Source organism: Coregonus clupeaformis, chromosome 31, assembly GCF_020615455.1.
Source record: "Coregonus clupeaformis isolate EN_2021a chromosome 31, ASM2061545v1, whole genome shotgun sequence".
Taxonomy (NCBI): Eukaryota; Metazoa; Chordata; class Actinopteri; order Salmoniformes; family Salmonidae; genus Coregonus; species Coregonus clupeaformis.
Window position 1 is genome coordinate 1149805 of NC_059222.1, and position 21722 is coordinate 1171526.

Genomic DNA, 21722 nt, shown 5'->3' on the forward strand with positions numbered 1-21722 from the left:
AACACACAGCCAGGGCAACTAAGGAGTGGCTCCGTAAGAAGCATCTCAAGGTCCTGGAGTGGCCTAGCCAGTCTCCAGACCTGAACCCAATAGAAAATCTTTGGAGGGAGCTGAAAGTCCGTATTGCCCAGCGACAGCCCCGAAACCTGAAGGATCTGGAGAAGGTCTGTATGGAGGAGTGGGCCAAAATCCCTGCTGCAGTGTGTGCAAACCTGGTAAAGCCCTACAGGAAACGTATGATCTCTGTAATTGCAAACAAAGGTTTCTGTACCAAATATTAAGTTCTGCTTTTCTGACGTATCAAATACTTATGTCATGCAATAAAATGCAAATTAATTACTTAAAAATCATACAATGTGATTTTCTGGATTTTTGTTTTAGATTCCGTCTCTCACAGTTGAAGTGTACCTATGATAAAAATGACAGACCTCTACATGCTTTGTAAGTAGGAAAACCTGCAAAATCGGCAGTGTATCAAATGCTTGTTCTCCCCACTCTATATGCACTTGCACGCACAAACACACACATATGCACACGCACGCAAGCACGCGCACACACACACACACACACCTTTGCAGGGTATTGCCAGGTCCCTAAACCTGGAGGCGACAGTGGCAGGGTAGCCCAATTGAGCAGAAGAATTGTCAGACCTGCGTTCTGGATGATAGAGGAAATAGACTAGCGGAACACTCTGTCCCGTTGCATCTGGAATACTTCAATGGCAGATGATGATTAACTAGGATGTGTTGTATTACAGAGCCTATTCATGATAGGGCTCAAAATGCCATCGTATTTGAGTTGAGTCACAAAGAAACCTTGAAAGTGATTCTGAACATCGGTGTGACAAACCATAGACGACTTGATTGTTTCTGAAAATGCCAAATCTAACACCAACCCCCCCCGCCTTCTCTTTCCCTCTCACCTCATCCCCCCCTCACTCCCTCTCGCCAGCCTGTGACTGCCACCCGGTGGGTGCGGCAGGGAAGACATGTAACCAGACGACGGGCCAGTGCCCCTGTAAGGACGGCGTGACGGGCATCACCTGCAACCGCTGTGCCAAGGGCTACCAGCAGAGCCGCTCGCCCGTGGCCCCCTGCATCAGTGAGTAGATCGCATACACACAAATTCTTAGCTCGCAGGTCACATATTCACTCATACCTCATAGCTCACACATACATACACACACACTCATAGGTTTCACAATTATGGGTCACACTCACAAGTCACACAGTCACAAGTCACACTCGCACAAACTGCTTGCATATACTCACAGCCACACACACAGGGCCACTAATTGCAAAAACAGTACACTGCCTTCCACTGATGACAAGTCAATATGTGCTTCTGTTAAGTGCATGTCAATGACTTAATGACACAGGGCAGGCCCCAAAGCAGGAACACATTCTCACGAGTGAAGGTTAATGTATTGATGAACCATCTTTCAAAAACAACCATCATGGTGTGTATGACTGTTGTGAGTGGCCCTGTGTGTGTAACATAATGGGGAAACCATACCCATGTACCATACTGGACAAACCATGAACCACGTACCAATGAGGGGTTTACAACCATACATGTAATATGGCAGGTACAGCTGTTTCATTCCCGGTCTAATTTTATAGCCAGATAACAGCATGGTGGAGAGTCATGTTCCCTGGGATGTCACAAGCTAGCTATCCCATTAGTGGGTTTACATTAGTTTTAAAGGCCAATTATGATAGATATCTCAGTTACACACTGCAGCACTCGGATAGCATGAGGTAAGCCAGCCCATTCAAAAATACACCATTGCCTGTGTTTGAAAGAGAAAGTCAGAGTTTCCGATGCCTTCTGCAGCTATTGTTAAAAAAAATATATTAATTAGACAATAACCCCAGAAACATTTGCTCACTCTTTGGCCAGGTTGTAAAAGACAATGTGTTCTCAGTTAACCTGCCCTGGTGAAACAAAGGTAGGGATAGAGAGGTTCCTAGCTGGCATCAGTCACACAGATGAAGGCAGATCATGGTGGTCTGGTCTGTTCTGGTGTAGATCACTGCTACCCTGAGACCGCAGTACCTGGCTACCGTTCAGGCTTTAGTACAGTCACGTGTGTGTGTGTTTATGTGTGCACGTGCTCTGTGAGTGTGTGTTTGTATGTATGAATTAGATCACTAGTCCACCACTTGCGGGCAGGAGGAATAGAGGGCAGCTTGCCATCGTGCTATGCCATGTGGTTTGGCACAATGACCCCCACACACACACACACACGCACACACACACACACACACATACACACACACACACACACACACACACACACCAGGCTTGTGTAACCCTGAACCAGCCACACCAAACCATGCTGTACCACGCTGTGCCATGCCAAGCTATGCCGTACCCTGCTACGCTATGCCACGTCGTGCCACACAGTGCCGTGTTGTTGGTTTCACATTGGTGTTACAGAGCAGATGGTGGAGGGCAAAGAGGAGAAAACAATGGTGGTCACAGCTGACTAACCAACCAGACACTTTCCAGCGTCACTGAAGACACCCAATGAGGAGAGAGGGTTTCTTGGCCTCAGTGTGTGTGTCTGTTAGTGTGTGCGTGTACAAGGGCATCAGTGGGCATCTCTTCCCAAAACGCCCTCCATTTGGTTGGTACTATCCATCCCTCCCTGGTCAAGCCCTTCTGCCCCCTAACACAGTAAGACCCTCATCTGAATATCCCTTTATCATCTGAATATCTACCCCTCAACTCTCCACCTTCAGAGGACACGTCCACAGCTTGCCATGCCTTTCACCAGCTGCTCTCCTCTCCTCTCTGCCTTAATCAAGCAGTCCAACGCTCAATGCCCTATTTGTTTTTCTTGGTGGGGGTGTCCATAATTTCGAAGCGAGCCAACTGCCACTTGCCTCTCAAAACACTCTTTCTAAGGAAGCCCCCTGTCTGTTTGTTTGACTCCAACCCGGTTCCTCCTCCCTCTAACTCCCCAGTCGAAAGGCATGTCCCTCTGGGTGCACACTGACGATGCTAAGCCAGCGTCCCAATTAGCCTGTTGTTATCATTGAGGCAGTGGATTTGTTGTTAGCATTAGCATTTGTTAGCGTAGGATTAGCATTTGTATTGAATAATGGCCCTTGTTTTGGAGGGAATTCCTTAAGGATTTGGATTGTTTTGACTGTGGTCGAGACAGGCAAAGGGTTTTGGTTGAGCTAATCAAGCGTATTGAGGGGGGTTTGCATCTGTCTGAAGATGTTACTACTATAGGTGGCTCCCTCCTTCGTTATCTTGCACAATATGTTTGTTTGGTGCTGCTGTTTTCAGAGGAAGAGAGTTCGACTCAAAGTATATTCCCACAAAGCGTGTGTGTGTGCCAATATCACTATCTTTATCACTGTGTATTTAGGTTGATATTTCCAACCTACACCCTCCTCTCTTTCTTCCTATGTCAAATAACTGTGATTCAATTCAGGCATACTTTATTGACTTGACCACATATGCAAACAGTAGGCATATGGCCAAAGCAATTACACCATGTCTACATAAAATATATGGACATAAATGTTTTGCCATAAAGCTCTTGATAAAACTCTGTTGTGTATGTGTTTCAGAGATCCCAGTGGTGAACCCTACAGCGATGGTCAGCAGCAGCACAGAGGAACCGGCAGGTCAGTTACTCCCCCAGCCTCATTTCACACCTGACACCTTTGTAGGAGAAGAAAAAATACAGCTTTTTAATATTTCTGGCATTCATTTCTAAACTGTGTTTCTATTTTGATGTTCCATGACTGCTCTTGATCCAAGTGAGATGTTCCGTTGTCTTAAAACCTGCGCTGATACAGACGTCTGCCTGCTAGCCTTTAACAAGTTAGCTTTTCTCCGCTGTGCTTGAAGCCCGTCTCCAGCCGAACACAAAGCCAATGGAAAGGTTGCAACAGAAGTGATTAGTTGCAGTGTTTTTAGGTCGGGGGGGGGGGCTTCGAGTGTTGGCGTCCGACAGTTTGGGGGAGAGCATTTTCCGCCCCTGACTCCTGGCAGTCCTCACGCCATCCAGGCTCTCTCCGGTCAGGCTCTGTAGTATTCAACGCCTTCGCCTCGTCGGCAGAATCGCAGCACAGTGTTGATTTGGAAACGGTGATTAACAGGCTTTAACGACATAGCTCAACGCTGCGGCGACCACAGATATACTTCCCACAACATCATCACCCCCTCCTCAGCTTTCACAGGTGGTTTGGCTGAGATTCGGTCCACTCTGGAAGGCCCAGGGCAGAAGATATGTGCTGTAAGGCCTGGGACTTCTCACACCCCATATGAAAAAATACTATAGTAAACTATGGTAGAAATACTATAGTATTCTCTGCAGTGTTTTTGCGGACTGTACTGTAGTATTCACTGTAGTGGTTTAGTCCAAAAAAAAACACATACTGGGTCTCAACTTGAAGGAATTGCAATAAGAGTGAACTTAAAATAACTTCAATGTCTTGCTCGGCTGTGACAGTTGTGGTGTCATCTCATCAGCTCACTCTAGCATCAACTGCCAGACCGCGGTTAACTGCCAGACCACAGCTAGCCCACCGATAGGCCTAGCAGCTCCACCTTGCCCTCTAGGTGGAATTTTCACAACATTGCTTACACCAACCCAATCTCTGCTCGGGCTTGTAACCTCACACACACAATACACTCCTCTGTGTTTCTGCTTCCCTGGGAAAGTGGTTTTCCACTGTGACAAACAAGAATGGTTGTTTATCGTCAATTCATCTCTGCACAAGTGAGCAACATACAGGAAAATGTCCCCTCCGTCCCTCTATCTCTCCTCCAGTCCAACCCATCATAGACGAATACACCTCTCCTCCTTCATAAGGCACACAGAAACCCCAGACCTGTAAATGTCTCTCTTTCTTGTGTGTGTGTGCGAGGGGGGGCAGTAGATGCAATTTGTCCTCGTCACCGCGCTGTGAATAGGGACTGGGGAGCAAGAGTAACCGGAGCCGCCAAGGCATGTGATTGTGTGTGTTTTCAGCCGCGGCTCTTCTTGGTCAATGGGCAATTCATGGGGGCTTTTCCAGGTGAATGCCCATCAGTAAGTGACTCTTCATGGGAAAACACACACTGGCCCGAGCCAGTGTTTCACCACTGATACCATGGGCTGCACAAATGGCCACTGGACCAGGGTACCATACACACACATGCAGGCACGCACGCACACACGTGCATACACATATACACAAATACTGTATATACACACACATACTTATGCACACATATATATATTTAGAAAATAGAGTTAAGAAAATATTTACTAAAGAAACTAAAGAAATGTGTTTTATTAAAAAGTAACACAATAAAATAACAATAACGAGGCTATATACAGGGGGTATCGGTACCGAGTCAATGTGCGGGGGTACAGGTTAGTTGAGCTAATTTGTACATGTATGTAGGGGTAAAGTGACTATGCATAGATAATAAACAGCAAGTAGCAGCAGTGTAATAACAAAGGGAGGGGGGGGGGGTTCAATGCACATAGTCCAGGTGGCCATTTGATTAATTGTTCAGCAGTCCTATGGCTTGGGGGTAGAAGCTGTTAAGGAGCCTTTTGGACCTAGACATGGTGCCAGTAGCAGAGAGAACAGTCTATGACTTGGGTGACTGGAGTCTTTGACAATTATTTGGGCCTTCTTCTGACACAGCCTATATAGGTCCTGGATGGCAGGAAGCTTAGCCCCAGTGATGTACTGGGCCGTACGCACTACCCTCTGTAGCACCTTAAGGTCGGATGCCGAGCAGTTGCCATACCAGGCGGTGATGCAACCGGTCAGGATGCTCTCGATGGTGCAGGTGTAGAACTTTTTGAGGATCTGGGGACTCATGCCAAATCTTTTCAGTCTCCTGAGGGGGAAAAGGCATTGTCGTGCCCTCTTCACGACTTTCTTGGTGTGTTTGGACCATGATAGTTTGTTGGTGATGTGGACACTAAGAAACTTGAAACTCTCGACCCGCTCCACTACAGCCCCGTCGATGGAAATGGGGGGTGTTCGGCCCTCATTTTCCTGTAGTCCACGTTGAGGGAGAGGTTGTTGTCTAGGCACCACACTGCCAGGTCTCTGACCTCCTCCCTATAGGCTATCTCATCGTTGTCTGTTATCAGGCCTACCACCGTTGTGTCGTCAGCAAACATAATGATGGTGGTGGAGTTGTGCTTGGCCACGAAGTCGTGGGTGAACAGGGAATACAGGAGGGGACTAAGCACGCATCCCCTGAGGGGCCCCCGTGAGCTGTAGCCAATGGACAGCATTCTCACATAGGTGTACCTTTTGTCCAGGTGGGAAAGGGCAGTGTGGAGTGCGATTGAGATTGCATCATCTGTGGATCTGTTGGGGCGGTATGCGAATTGGAGTGGGTCTAGGGTTTCCAGGTTTGATGGTGTTGATGTGAGCCAACACCATAATCTTCCATGAAGGATACAAAGTGTATTGAAAGCAGGTGCTTCCACACAGGTGTTGTTCCTGAGTTAATTTAGCAAGTAACATCCCATCATGCTTAGGGACATGCATAAAAATGCTGGGCAGGCCATTATTTTGGCCATTATTTAGGCTACCATAGCTATGCCCCCATAGAATGACAATGCCCCCATCCACAGGGCACAAGTGGTCACTGAACAATGATGGTCATGAAAATGATGTAAACCATATGCCATGGCCGTCTCAGTCACCAGATCTCAACCCAATTGAATACTTATGAGAGATTCTGGAGCAGCGTCTGAGACTGCGTTTTCCACCACCATAAAAAAAACACAACATTTCATGACTTTCTCATGGAAGAATGGTGTCGCATCCCTCCAACAGAGTTCCAGACACTTGTATAATCTATGCCAAGGTGCATTGAAGCTGTTCTGGCTCGTGGTGGCCCAACGCCCTATTAAGATACAGTGTATATATATATAAATATACAGGTGAAGTCGGAAGTTTACATACACCTTAGCCAAATACATTTAAACTCAGTTTTTCACAATTGCTGACATTTAATCCTAGTAAAATGGCCCTGTCTTAGGTCAGTTAGGATCACCACTTTATTTTAAGAATGTGAAATGTCAGAATAATAGTAGAGAGATTTTTTCATCACATTCCCAGGGGGTCAGAAGTTTACATACACTCAATTAGTATTTGGTAGCATTGCCTTTAAATTGTTTAACGTGGGTCAAAAGTTTCGGGTAGCCTTCCACAAGCTTCCCACAATAAGTTGGGTGAACTTTGGCACATTCCTACTGACAGAGCTAGTGTAACTGAGTCAGGTTTGTAGACCTCCTTGCTCGCACACGCTTTTTCAGTTCTGCCCACAAATGTTCTATAGGATTGAGGTCAGGGCTTTGTGATGGCCACTCCAATACCTTGACTTTATTGTCCTTAAGGCATTTTGCCACAACTTTGGAAGTATGCTTGGGGTCATTGTCCATTTGGAAGACCCATTTGCAACCAAGCTTTAACTTCCTGACTGATATCTTGAGATGTTGCTTCAATATATCCACATAATTTTCATAACTTTTCACACCAAAGTACGTTCATCTCTAGGAGACAGAACACGTCTCCTTCCTGAGAGGTATGACAGCTGCGTGGTCCCATGGTGTTTATTCTTGCGTACTATTGTTTGTACAGATGAACGTGGTACCTTCAGGCGTTTAGAAATTGCTCCCAAGGATGAACCAGACTTGTGGAGGTCTATAAAAAAAATTATTGGCTGATTTTCTTTTGAATTTCCCATGATATCAAGCAAAGAGGCACTGAGTTTGAAGGTAGGCCTTGAAATACATCCACAGGTACACCACCAATTGTCTCAAATGATGTCATTTAGCCTATCAGAAGCTTCTAAAGCCATGGCATCATTTTCTGGAATTTTCCAAGCTGTTTAAAGGCACAGTCAACTTAGTGTAACTTCTGACCCACTGGAATTGTGATACAGTGAATTATAAATTAAATAATCTGTCTGTAAACAATTGTTGGAAAGATTACTTGTGTCATGCACAAAGTAGATGTCCTAACCGACTTGCCAAAACTATAGTTTGTTAACAAGACATTTGTGGAGTGGTTGAAAAACGAGTTTTAATGACTCCAACCTAAGTGTACGTAAACTTCCGACTTTAACTGTATACACTACCATTCAAAAGTTTGGACACACCTACTCATTCAAGGGTTTTTCTTTACTTTTACAATGTATTACATTGTAGAATAATAGTGAAGACCTCAAAACCATGAAATAACACATATGGAATCAAGTAGTAAACAGAAAAGTGTTAAACAATCAAAATATATTTAATATTTGAGATTCTTCAAATAGCAACCCTTTGCCTTGATGAAAGCTTTGCACACTCTTGGCATTCTCTCAACCAGCTTCACCTGGAATGCTTTTCCAACAGTCTTGAAGGAGTTCCACATATGCTGAGCACTTGTTGGCTGCTTTTCCTTCACTCTGCGGTCCGACTCATACCAAACCATCTCAATTGGGTTGAGGGCGAGGGATTGTGGAGGCCAGGTCATCTGCTGCAGCACTCCATCACTCTCCTCCTTGGTAGAATAGCCCTTACACAGCCTGGAGGTGTGTTGGGGCATTGTCCTGTTGAAAATGATAGTCCCACTACGCCTAAACCAGATGCGATGGTGTATCGCTGTAGAATGCTGTGGTAGCCATGCTGGTTAAGTGTACCTTGAATTCTAAATAAATCACCGACATTGTCACCAGCAAAGCACCCCCACACCATAACACCACCTCCTCCATGCTTAACAGTGGGAAATACACATGCAGAGATCATCCGTTCACTCACACCACGTCTCACAAAGACGCGGCGGTTGGAACCAAAAATCTCCAATTTGGACTCCAGACCAAAGGACACATTTCCACCGGTCTAATGTCAATTGATCATGTCTCTTGGCCCAAACAGGTCTCTTCTTATTATTGTTGACCTTTAGTAGTGGTTTCTATGCAGCAATTCGACCATGAAGGCCTGATTCACAAAGTCCCCTCAGTTGATGTTGAGATGTGTCTGTTACTTGAACTCTGTGAAGCATTTATTTGGGGTGCAATTTCTGAGGCTGGTAACTCTAATGAACCTATCCTCTGCAGCAGAGGTAACTCTGGGTCTTCCATTCCTATGGCGGTCCTCATGAGAGCCAGTTTCATCATAGTGCTTGATGGTTTTTGCGACTGCACTTGAAGAAACTTTCAAAGTTCTTGACATTTTCCGTATTGACTGACCTTCATGTCTTAAAGTAATGATGGACTGTCGTTTCTCTTTGTTATTTGAGCTGTTCTTGCCATAATATGGACTTTGTCTATTACCAAATAGGGCTATCTTCTGTATACCCCCCCCCCCCCACCCCCCCCCACATTGTCACAACACTACTGATTGCTTCAAACACATTAAGAAGGACAGGAATTTCATAAATTAACTGTTAATTGAAATGCATTCCAGGTGACCACCTCATGAAGCTGGTTGAGAGAATGCCAAGAGTGTGCAAAGCTGTCATCAAGGCAAAGGGTGGCTATTTGAAGAATCACAAATATAAAATATATTTTGATTTGTTTAACACTTTTTTGGTTACTACATGATTCCATATGTGTTATTTCATAGTTTTGATGTCTTCACTATTAGAAAATAGTTTTTAAAAAATTAAAGGAAAAACCCTTGAATGAGTAGGTGTGTCCAAACTTTTGACTGGTACTATATATATATATATATATATATCAGTGGGGAAAAAAAGTATTTAGTCAGCCACCAATTGTGCAAGTTCTCCCACTTAAAAAGATGAGAGAGGCCTGTAATTTTCATCATAGGTACACGTCAACTATGACAGACAAATTGAGGAAAAAAAATCCAGAAAATCACATTGTAGGATTTTTAATGAATTTATTTGCAAATTATGGTGGAAAATAAGTATTTGGTCACCTACAAACAAGCAAGATTTCTGGCTCTCACAGACCTGTAACTTCTTCTTTAAGAGGCTCTTCTGTCCTCCACTCGTTACCTGTATTAATGGCATTGTATTTGAACTTGTCATCAGTATAAAAGACACCTGTCCACAACCTCAAACAGTCACACTCCAAACTCCACTATGGCCAAGACCAAAGAGCTGTCAAAGGACACCAGAAACAAAATTGTAGACCTGCACCAGGCTGGGAAGACTGAATCTGCAATAGGTAAGCAGCTTGGTTTGAAGAAATCAACTGTGGGAGCAATTATTAAGAAATGGAAGACATACAAGACCACTGATAATCTCCCTCGATCTGGGGCTCCACCAAGATCTCACCCCGTGGGGAGTCAAAATGATCACAAGAACGGTGAGCAAAATTCCCAGAACCACACGGGGGGACCTAGTGAATGACCTGCAGAGAGCTGGGACCAAAGTAACAAAGCCTACCATCAGTAACACACTACGCCGCCAGGGACTCAAATCCTGTAGTGACAGACGTGTCCCCCTGCTTATGCCAGTACATGTCCAGGCCCGTCTGAAGTTTGCTAGAGTGCATTTGGATGATCCAGAAGAGGATTGGGAGAATGTCATATGGTCAGATGAAACCAAAATATAACTTTTTGGTAAAAACTCAACTCGTCGTGTTTGGAGGACAAAGAATGCTGAGTTGCATCCAAAGAACACTATACCTACTGTGAAGCATGGGGGTGGAAACATCATGCTTTGGGGCTGTTTTTCTGCAAAGGGACCAGGACGAGTGATCCGTGTAAAGGAAAGAATGAATGGGGCCATGCATCGTGAGATTTTGAGTGAAAACCTCCTTCCATTAGCAAGGGCATTGAAGATGAAACGTGGCTGGGTCTTTCAGCATGACAATGATCCCAAACACACCGCCCGGGCAACGAAGGAGTGGCTTTGTAAGAAGCATTTCAAGGTCCTGGAGTAGCCTAGCCAGTCTCCAGATCTCAACCCCATAGAAAATCTTTGGAGGGAGTTGAAAGTCCGTGTTGCCCAGCGACAGCCCCAAAACATCACTGCTCTAGAGGAGATCTGCATGGAGGAATGGGCCAAAATACCAGCAACAGTGTGTGAAAACCTTGTGAAGACTTACAGAAAACGTTTGACATGTGTCATTGCAAACAAAGGGTATATAACAAAGTATTGAGAAACTTTTGTTATTGACCAAATACTTATTTTCCACCATAATTTGCAAATAAATTCATGAAAAATCCTACAATGTGATTTTCTGGATTTTTTTTTCTCATTTTGTCTGTCATAGTTGACGTGTAGATATGATGAAAATTACAGGCCTCTCTCATCTTTTTAAGTGGGAGAACTTGCACAATTGGTAGCTGACTAAATAATATTTTACCCCACTGTGTATATATATATATATATATATATTGTGATGTCACGAGAGGCTGTGTCCTGGAGGGACGTTACATCCCCCTGAGATGGCTGCAAACCCAGACAGCTATGGCTCCATCTGCTGGTATGGTCGGGAACTCCAACCCTCTATGGCCAATCTTCCCACGCAGCTGAAACCAATCAGGAGCTGATGAGCTGAAGGTTTGGGGTTGTGAAGTAACACAGTCTCCAACCTGGGCTCTCTGGAGGACAAGAGTGCTGCACGTCCACTTCCATGAGGAATATAAGGATTTGGAGATACTTACCTTTGGGAAATACTCACCTTTGGATATATGCACCTGTGGAAATACGTGTGGGACATTTGGAAGGACGTTTTGCTGGGTTGGCCACTAGCTGCAACGTGGAAGACAGTAAGACTGGGGAAAAGTTATTTGAGCGAGGAGAGTTATGATTTTGGATGTGGAAGAGACATCCCTGAACTGTTAACCCTTAAGAGCCACCAGAGAACAGTATTGTGTTATACTTTCGTTAGTTTCCCAAGACCTTTAATAAATTCCTTGTTTTGGTTGAACCTGGTCTCCTTGCACTACTTGAGCAATCCCGCTGAAAGCTGTGTAGCCTCTCGTGACGTCACAGATGGTGGAGAATACAGGCACGCTCAAGCGTTAATAGTGCATGTCAGAGGAGGATACCGAAGGTTTGATCACCCAGTTTTCCAAGTTGGCCGTAGGCTCCCCGCCGACTGAAATGGAGGACATATTGAAAGCCCTTGTTGCTGGCCAGCAAGCCCAGATGCAAGCAAACGTGGCTCTCTTGGAGGAGCAAAAGAAAGCCAACCTTCTGAAGGCAGAGGAATTGCAGTTGCAGAGACAGAGGGTGGTCCAAAATACCCGCCCAATAAAGGCAAGTGACTTTATATCTAAGATGGGAGCTACCGATGACATTGAGGCATACCTGCATGCATTTGAGGCCACGGCCACTAGGGAAGCCTGGCCCAAGCAACAGTGGGTTGGTCTGTTAGCCCCCTTTCTAACCGGGGAATCGCTGAATGCTGTCCGGGACCTGGGCCCTGACCAGGTTACTGACTATGATGCCCTGAAGTCTGAGATCCTCAGCAGATATGGACTCACAAAGTTTGGTATGGCCCAGCGCTTTCACAGTTGGACCTTCCAACCAGACCAACCTCCTCGGGCGCAGATGCATGAACTTGTCCGAATCGCAAGGAAATGGCTGGATCCGCAGAGGAATACAGCAGCGGCGGTGGTGGAGGCCGTTGTGGTGGATCGTTACCTACGCGCCCTGCCTTATGAGGCAAAACGGTTCATCAGTCAACAGGCCTTGACCACGGCTGATCTGACCGTGGAAGCTGTGGAAAAGTACCAGGCCACAGCGGAGATGCTGAATGCTTCCCGAAAAGACCCCAGGAGTGCGGCCCCACCACAAATGGGAAGAACCCGTCCAAAGGACCCCAAGGTCTCGAACCCAGCCACGTCAGGACTTATCCCGGCTCCAGGGGGAGCCAGAAACCAGGCGGGTCCAAGAAGAGTATACCAGGAGGGGGAAACTTCGACAGTGTTACCGGTGTGGGGAGATGGGACATATCTCCTGGCAGTGTGGGAAACCAGCCGAGGAACCTATGCCCACTGCGGAGTCCTCCAGCTCAGCACCCACACATCGTTTTGCCTCGCTCTTGGGAGTCGTAGATGGCGGCCCAGATCGACCCCCCCACCTGCCCGGTAACTGTGAATCACCATGATGTGGAGGCCTTACTGGATTCTGGTAGCCGGGCCACCCTGGTGCGTAAGGATTTGGTGGGCCCAACGTGTCTGACCCCGGGAAAAGTCCTCCCAGTTTCCTGTGTCCATGGGGACACCAGAGAATACCCCATTACTGAACTTACAATGACCAGCACACGGGGAACCATACACACGACGGCGGGGGTGGTTGATTCCCTCCCCGTCCCTGTCCTAATTGGACGAGACTGCCCAGCCTTTTACCCACTCTGGAGAGAGTCTCAGGAGAGGATAACCCGAGTACCTCGGAAACGGAGAGGCAAGACTCATCCTGGGAAGGCTCCGGTGCAATCCTCCGAATTACTCACTCCCGCCCCGGGCTCTGATAGGGATGGCAGGTGCCCAGACCGACACAGAGACGGAGCTACAGAATCTGGACAAAGAACTGTCTGGTCTGAAGGGGACCGCTGAGAGGTATCGTTTGTTAAAGCAACAGTTAGACATGAAGACAGAAGAGTTAGATATCCTCCAGGCTAAACTCCAACAGAGCTCCTTCCATAAGCAACAGGAGGAGCTGGAGAGGCTGCGCAGGACCATCGAGGAGTGTGAGGAGACCCTGCGCAGTAGTAAGGAGGTCCAGAAGAAGGCAGAGGAGAAGTACAAGGTGTTGGAGAACAAGATGAAGAATGCGGAGGCAGAGAGAGAGAAGGAACTGAAAGCTGCTCAACAGAAGCTAAACTCTGCTAAAACCAAGGCTGATGCGTTCAGTAAGAAACTCAAGGAGAGACAACAGGAGGCTGAGTCCCTGGTCCTAGAGTTGGAGGAGTTGAAGAGAGAGCAGTCTGGCAAGCACCACGGCAATGCGGACGCCCTCTCCCGGCGTGATGCCTTCTTCGCTGCCTTTACCCCAGCGAGGACGTCGGTCCCGAGGGAGGGGGATGTGTGATGTCACGAGAGGCTGTGTCCTGGAGGGACGTTACATCCCCCTGAGATGGCTGCAAACCCAGACAGCTATGGCTCCATCTGCTGGTATGGTCGGGAACTCCAACCCTCTATGGCCAATCTTCCCACGCAGCTGAAACCAATCAGGAGCTGATGAGCTGAAGGTTTGGGGTTGTGAAGTAACACAGTCTCCAACCTGGGCTCTCTGGAGGACAAGAGTGCTGCACGTCCACTTCCATGAGGAATATAAGGATTTGGAGATACTTACCTTTGGGAAATACTCACCTTTGGATATATGCACCTGTGGAAATACGTGTGGGACATTTGGAAGGACGTTTTGCTGGGTTGGCCACTAGCTGCAACGTGGAAGACAGTAAGACTGGGGAAAAGTTATTTGAGCGAGGGAGAGTTATGATTTTGGATGTGGAAGAGACATCCCTGAACTGTTAACCCTTAAGAGCCACCAGAGAACAGTATTGTGTTATACTTTCGTTAGTTTCCCAAGACCTTTAATAAATTCCTTGTTTTGGTTGAACCTGGTCTCCTTGCACTACTTGAGCAATCCCGCTGAAAGCTGTGTAGCCTCTCGTGACGTCACATATATATATATATATATATATATATATATATATATATATATATATATATACACACAGTACATACACACGCGCACATATATGTACACAAATAACACTTTAGAGCCCAAGATCCTATGGTTAAAAGCCAGGGAGCAGGATGAACCGTCCTTTTCTACTTGACTGGCCGGTTGAACTGCTCTCCCACATCACTAAGTGTGTTTTCTCTCCACTCCTATAGTTAGACATTCAACAGATTTATTCAGCTCTCCCCATGACAGATTCAGTGTAGCCTACTTCATCAATTAATTCAGTGTGCCCCTTCCCCAACCCACGCACTCATACCAAATCTTCTCTCTCTCTCTCTCTCTCTCTCTCTCTCTCTCTCTCTCTCTCTCTCTCTCTCTCTCTCTCTCTCTCTCTCTCTCTCTCTCTCTCTCTCTCTCTCTCTCTCTCTCTCTCTCTCTCTCTCTCTCTCTCTCTCTCTCTCTCTCTCTCTCTCTCTCTCTCTCTCTCTCTCTCTCTCTCTCTCTCTCTCTCTCTCTCTCTCTCTCTCTCACCCAGGTTTGTTTAACTGTGGTTTATTGAAAACTGCTGTGAGTGAGAGGTATAGGCACTAGGCAGCTGCTCTGGCTTCTCTCTCTGCTTGTCGCTAATAAAAGCTCCATCACTCTGATATACGGGCCAAGCCTCCCTGACATTTTTACTGGTTCCTCTGCCCCCTCTCTCTTCCTCCTCCTCCTCCTGCCCAAGCCTGCTCCGGCTCTCTCCAAATCCTCAGCAAAACAAGCAATATGTCTCCCTCCTCGCATGCGACCTACCCAGAAACCGTTTCTTGGGCCATATTCCTGCGAGCAATCACTTTTATTTCGTTTGGTTTGGAGGGCGAGACCGCTTCTTTGCACAACTTCTGAATGTTTTCACTTTGAAGGCAGCTAGAGAGGGAGACCAGGGAGATCGCAGATACCCAGGCTCAGTGTCTTTGCGATTTTACGCTAGCGGCAAACGCAACCTGGTGTCTTCTGCACTTTTGCGTGTTTCCCCTTCAAAAGCCTGAGTAAAATTCGATCAGATACCAAGCTTTCTGGCTTGCTCACTAGAAGACAAGACAGGTCAGCAACTCTCTGTCCCTCTGTGACCTTTTAAACCAAACCTATATTAAAGTATACCATCCAACCCAAAGGGTTTTATAATCACAAGATGTATGCAAAACTAGTACTGTAGAGGTGGTTTAATGAACATGCTTGACCGTTTGTCCTTTTGTCACAACTCCCACTGCAGTGACATTAAACCCAATAGGACAATTTAATAGTCAGTGCCTCAGTCATAGCGTTGTCCCACAACACCACTGGGTGTTACATTGTGGTTTGGCTGGCCCACGTTATTCACTCCTTTGTGTCCACTCGTGTTTTCTAATGTCCTGTATAGATCTCTAAGGGTTCAATTTAGTCAAACCCGTATTGCGGTATGTACAGTGGGGGAACAAAGTATTTAGTCAGCCACCAATTGTGCAAGTTCTCCCACTTAAAAAGATGAGAGAGGCCTGTAATTTTCATCATAGGTACACGTCAACTATGACAGACAAATTGAGAATGTTTTTCTCCAGAAAATCACATTGTAGGATTTTTAATGAATTTATTTGCAAATTATGGTGAAAAAGTATTTGGTCACCTACAAACAAGCAAGATTTCTGGCTCTCACAGACCTGTAACTTCTTCTTTAAGAGGCTCCTCTGTCCTCCACTCGTTACCTGTATTAATGGCACCTGTTTGAACTTGTTATCAGTATAAAAGACACCTGTCCACAACCTCAAACAGTCACACTCCAAACTCCACTATGGCCAAGACCAAAGAGCTGTCAAAGGACACCAGAAACAAAATTGTAGACCTGCACCAGGCTGGGAAGACTGAATCTGCAATAGGTAAGCAGCTTGGTTTGAAGAAATCAACTGTGGGAGCAATTATTAGGAAATGGAAGACATACAAGACCACTGATAATATCCCTCGATCTGGGGCTCCACGCAAGATCTCACCCCGTGGGGTCAAAATGATCACAAGAACGGTGAGCAAAAATCCCAGAACCAGATGGGGGGACCTAGTGAATGACCTGCAGAGAGCTGGGACCAAAGTATCAAAGCCTACCATCAGTAACACACTACGCCGCCAGGGACTCAAATCCTGCAGTGCTGACGTGTCCCCCAGTACATGTCCAGGCCCGTCTGAAGTTTGCTAGAGTGCATTTGGATGATCCAGAAGAGGATTGGGAGAATGTCATATGGTCAGATGAAACCAAAATATAACTTTTTGGTAAAAACTCAACTCGTCGTGTTTGGAGGACAAAGAATGCTGAGTTGCATCCAAAGAACACCATACCTACTGTGACGCATGGGGGTGGAAACATCATGCTTTGGGGCTGTTTTTCTGCAAAGGGACCAGGACGACTGATCTGTGTAAAGGAAAGAATGAATGGGGCCATGTATCGTGAGATTTTGAGTGAAAACCTCCTTCCATCAGCAAGGGCATTGAAGATGAAACGTGGCTGGGTCTTTCAGCATGACAATGATCCCAAACACACCGCCTGGGCAACGAAGGAGTGGCTTCGTAAGAAGCATTTCAAGGTCCTGGAGTGGCCTAGCCAGTCTCCAGATCTCAACCCCATAGAAAATCTTTGGAGGGAGTTGAAAGTCTGTGTTGCCCAGCGACAGCCCCAAAACATCACTGCTCTAGAGGAGATCTACATGGAGGAATGGGCCAAAATACCAGCAACAGTGTGTGAAAACCTTGTGAAGACTTACAGAAAACGTTTGACCTGTGTCATTGCCAACAAAGGGTATATAACAAAGTATTGAGAAACTTTTGTTATTGACCAAATACTTATTTTCCACCATAATTTGCAAATAAATTCATAAAAAATCCTACAATATGATTTTCTGATTTCTTTTCTTCTCATTTTGTCTGTCATAGTTGACGTGTACCTATGATGAAAATTATAGGCCTCTCTCATCTTTTTAAGTGGGAGAACTTGCACAACTGGTGGCTGACTAAATACTTTTTTTCCCCACTGTACGCAGTCGGTCAACTCTGCAAACGTTTTTTTTTACTGCAAACGTTTTTCAACCTCTCTAGTTCACACATCTATGACCCCACACCCACTAAACATGGTCAAGTCCCAGAGAAACACATCGACCACAGGGCAGCGTCTTCCTCCTTATACATACAGTGGTCAGCTTTGTGGTCTCTTTTTGGTTGTAGTCTCACAGCCATTGGGCTGCTGTGGGCTACTCACAGCCATCCAACCATGACCACTTCCACCGCACGCTGTCTTTTCTCTGGGCCCCACAAAGGCAGGAAGACATGTCAAATGGAGCACTTTCCCCCCACTGTAATATTTAACCCGCCGCGACACCCCCACCGGTTATTGCAGGGGCTTACATGTGATTTGTCTAAGGTCGTATTTTACTCCAGCTAACCCGACCAAACCTAACATTTCCTCTATCCAGCCGCATGTCTCAGAGCCCCGGCACCTGTGGTGTGTGTGTGTGTGTGTGTGGGGGGGGTGCATGCGTGTGTGTATGTTTGTGTCTCTTGGTGTGTGTGTGCTACGTGCATGTGATACGTGCATTTAAATTTACCTCTTGGTGTGTGTTTTCAGTGTGTAAAAGCCTGCTGCGTGTAATGATTCCTAATGTGTATTACAACCTCTAGTGTGAAACAGCCTTAAGCGTGTAATAGTTCTGAGAATGTAACCATGTCACCATCTTCACTTTTTTATCGTCTCCAGTGTGTAACTACTGTCTGGTTATGTGCTAAATAGTCCCTATATGTGTCACTGTCCTGTTATGTGTGTAAGTGTATAAATATCCCCAGCAATTTAGACTTCCAGATGTGAGACTGCCTTTTAGTGGGTGTGTAAAATGTACTCTTTCTTTTATCAGCAGATTGTGAGTCCTATTGCAAACCAGTGAAAGGGAATCTGAAGATCAACATGAAGAAATACTGCAAGAAAGACTATGGTGAGTGATTGAACAGCTGAAAACAGCCTATTTATTTACCAAACATGATTGGTGAATATGGTGAAAGAAGAAAGTACCCATACCGGATCAGTGAATTATAACAGTGAATTGCCAACGCAGCACTCCAAAACATGATTGTTAGTAGCTATATGGTATTATGAAATTATATTATATTATATCTTATTACTGGCATTTTGCTGAATTGTATTTTCAGTTAGTTTACATTTTTGTTAGTACTGTACCTGCATCAGTTGTAATGGTTGGTTTGTCTGTGTGTCTCGTCAGCGATGCAAGTCAATGTGCTGGACATGGAGACGGTGGGTGACTGGGCCAAGTTCTCTGTCAACGTGGTGTCTGTCTACAAGAGCCGCGGCGAGCCGCTCAAACGGGGCGACAACATCCTGTGGATCCACATGAAGGACCTGGCCTGCAAGTGTCCCAAAATCCAGATGAGCAAGCGCTTCCTGGTTATGGGCACCAGCGAGACCAGGCCCGGGGGTTCTGGGGCTGGGGGGCCCGGGGCTGGACCAGGGGCCGGAGGGGCCACTGCGGGAGCAGAGCGAATGGGGCTCCTGGCCGATAAGAACAGCCTGGTCATCCAGTGGAGAGACATTTGGACACGGCGCCTCCGGAAGTTCCAGCGCAAAGAGAAGAACGGCAAGTGCAGCAAAGCATGATGGGGGAGAGAGCAGCATATCCCATCCAACCCCCTTGACCCCCACCCATACTCCTACCCCTCCCACGACCCCTTCCTAGCTCTCGGCTAGTTCACAGGATAGAACACGACCCCACCCCCAACCACCTAAAAACCCTGAACCCCAAAACAGGGACACTGCACATTACAGAGACTGCATGTATTTTGCCTGTTTAAGGACCACTTTGTGTAAATTGTATAATTATTTCCTTTTTATTTTCTGTTTTAATCATCGGACTGTCTTTTATCTATTGGTCTGCCTTAAAAAGGGACCATTAAAAGGGTAAGAAATGTGTAGACGAGCGGCTACCATTCCCTTTCTCGACAATGACAGCAAAAATGTCCACTCTCTCCCCCACTCACACCCCTTCCCCTTCAGACTGCTTTAGTCCCCCCCTCCTGCCACCATGTTTTAGTGTTTTGAAACGATCAAAGCTCACATTTCCGTTCTTTTACCAGGAGTATCTATGAAGATCACATAATCAACGAGAGAGAGACTGATTTTTTAGTGTTGTCGCAAAGTCCCCCATGCAGGCCGCAACCAATGAAAAGAAAAACTGCACAACCTCAGCTCGTCTGCCTACTCCGCAACTGTTTCACTGTCTCTAAACCCCCACCTTGCTCTACACAACTGAGATTACTGGCCTAGAGCGGCCATTTTGTCTTGTACTCTTATTCCAAATGTCCATACTCTCTGCAGTAGCATCTCTGGACCAGAACCCACAACGGCTGCATCCTCGTCCTCAGAGGATCCTCCTCACCACAACAAGGGCTGTCGCCACAAGGTCCTTCTCCACTGCAAAACCTCACTTTTACCACCACTGCCACTGCAGTATATATATAACTTCAGACAGAGGCACCTGCTAGACTCTAGTCTACACTCTACATCTGTTGACAATGACCCCACCGCTCACTCACTGGTTCTACAGATCCAGTAATAGACAGACTGCTTAGACACTGGTTATCTCTAAACCCTAATAATGTTTCTCCTTTATTCTATATTCATGTAATTCTGTTCTCAGATTCCTATACTTCTACAGACCCCACTGTCTCACTATTTAAGTGAAGTCCCAGAACCCCACCCCACCAGCCCTCACACCACGAGCAGGAAATGCATCACTGTCTGACTCATATATATTTATTCATTTTTTCGAGCGAGACTCCAGCAGAGTGGAAAGTAGCCAGCTTCAGAACAGAACAGAACAATGCCCTTGTTACTAGGGGAACTTCAAGAGGATATTATGCATCTTCCAGTGTTTGTTGATAAAAAGGTCCTGCAGATGTCATTGTGTGACCAATATTGTTTATTATTATTCTCTGTCTTTTTCTTTTTCTGCCACTTTTGACGATGTCCAATGACAGACTGGTGATCGCTTGCCAAAAGAAGAGCTCAAAACAAAGAGTGCCATTTCACGAGGAACAGACAAAGGTTGGATTTAGCTCTACCTTTTCAACTGTAGCTTATTGACGAAATGAATGAGTGCGGAAAGTTCTAGGCTAGATGTTTTTGTACATTTGCATGTTTGTGGTTTTGCTGGTCCGTCCGATGCGAAGCAAAAAGTTACAATAAGCAGAGCAAGGAATTAACTAATGTTAACATCACAATCCAGAGGAAACATCCTTAGTCATCTCACCGACATTTCCCTCTCTTTTTTTGCCAATAAGTTTTCAAAATGTAATCAAGAAAATGAGAACCAGGGCAGAAACGAAACCACAAGGGAACGTCTGTTTGCTCTTAATGCTGATGTTTGTCTTTGTCCTTACTTCATTTAAAAATAATATTACAATTTATTTAAAAAGAGAATACAACGTAAAGACATTGTTAAGGGGTCATGCTAGCTAGCAGTAATGTCATGCTAGCGGTTGGTTGGCTGCAGTGCTATGTTTGGTTTGTCACATTTCCAAGCCCCTCAGAAGTGTCTCTCCCTCTGTCCTTGTCAGGCCCCTGTTCCTTTCTGTTCTGTAACGTGTGTTTCTGTGTCTTAGATAAGTGACAGTAGTGGGACAAGGCAGCCAGCCGCAGTCCTTTAGTGGTGTAGGTCTTGTTTTCATTTTCTGAAAGAATGTACACTGAGTGTACAAAACATTAGGAACACGTGCTCTTCCATGGCAAAGACTGACCAGGTGAATCTAGGTGAAAGCTATGCTCCCTTATTTATGTAATTTGTTACATCCACTTCAGTCAGTGTAGATGAAGGGCAGGAGACAGGTTAAAGAAGGATTTTTAAGCCTTGAGACAGTCAAGACGTGGATTGTGTATGTGTGCCATTCAGAGGGTGAATGGGCAAGACAAAAGATTTAAGTGCCTTTGAACGGGTTATGGTAGTAGGTGCCAGGCGCACCTGTTTAAGTGTGTCAAGAACTGCAACGCTGCTGGGTTTTTCATGCTCAACAGTTTCCCGTGTGTATCAAGAATGGTCCACCACCCAAAGGACATCCAGCCAACTTCACACAACTGTG

General features: G+C 45.9%; 1 protein-coding gene across 2 annotated transcripts in view; it reads left to right on the forward strand.

Annotated features, from left to right (window-relative positions):
- LOC121547197 (netrin-3-like) overlaps positions 1-21506 on the forward strand; it is a 98287-nt gene extending 76781 nt beyond the window's left edge. For both annotated transcript variants that reach the window (XM_041858340.2, XM_041858341.2), the window contains exons 4-7: positions 952-1101; positions 3591-3647; positions 18491-18568; positions 18854-21506. In XM_041858340.2, the coding sequence (XP_041714274.1) occupies positions 952-1101; positions 3591-3647; positions 18491-18568; positions 18854-19245 (677 nt within the window). In that variant the 3' untranslated portion in view covers positions 19246-21506. The remainder of the gene's footprint in view (positions 1-951; positions 1102-3590; positions 3648-18490; positions 18569-18853) is intronic.
- Positions 21507-21722: the final 216 nt, after the last annotated feature.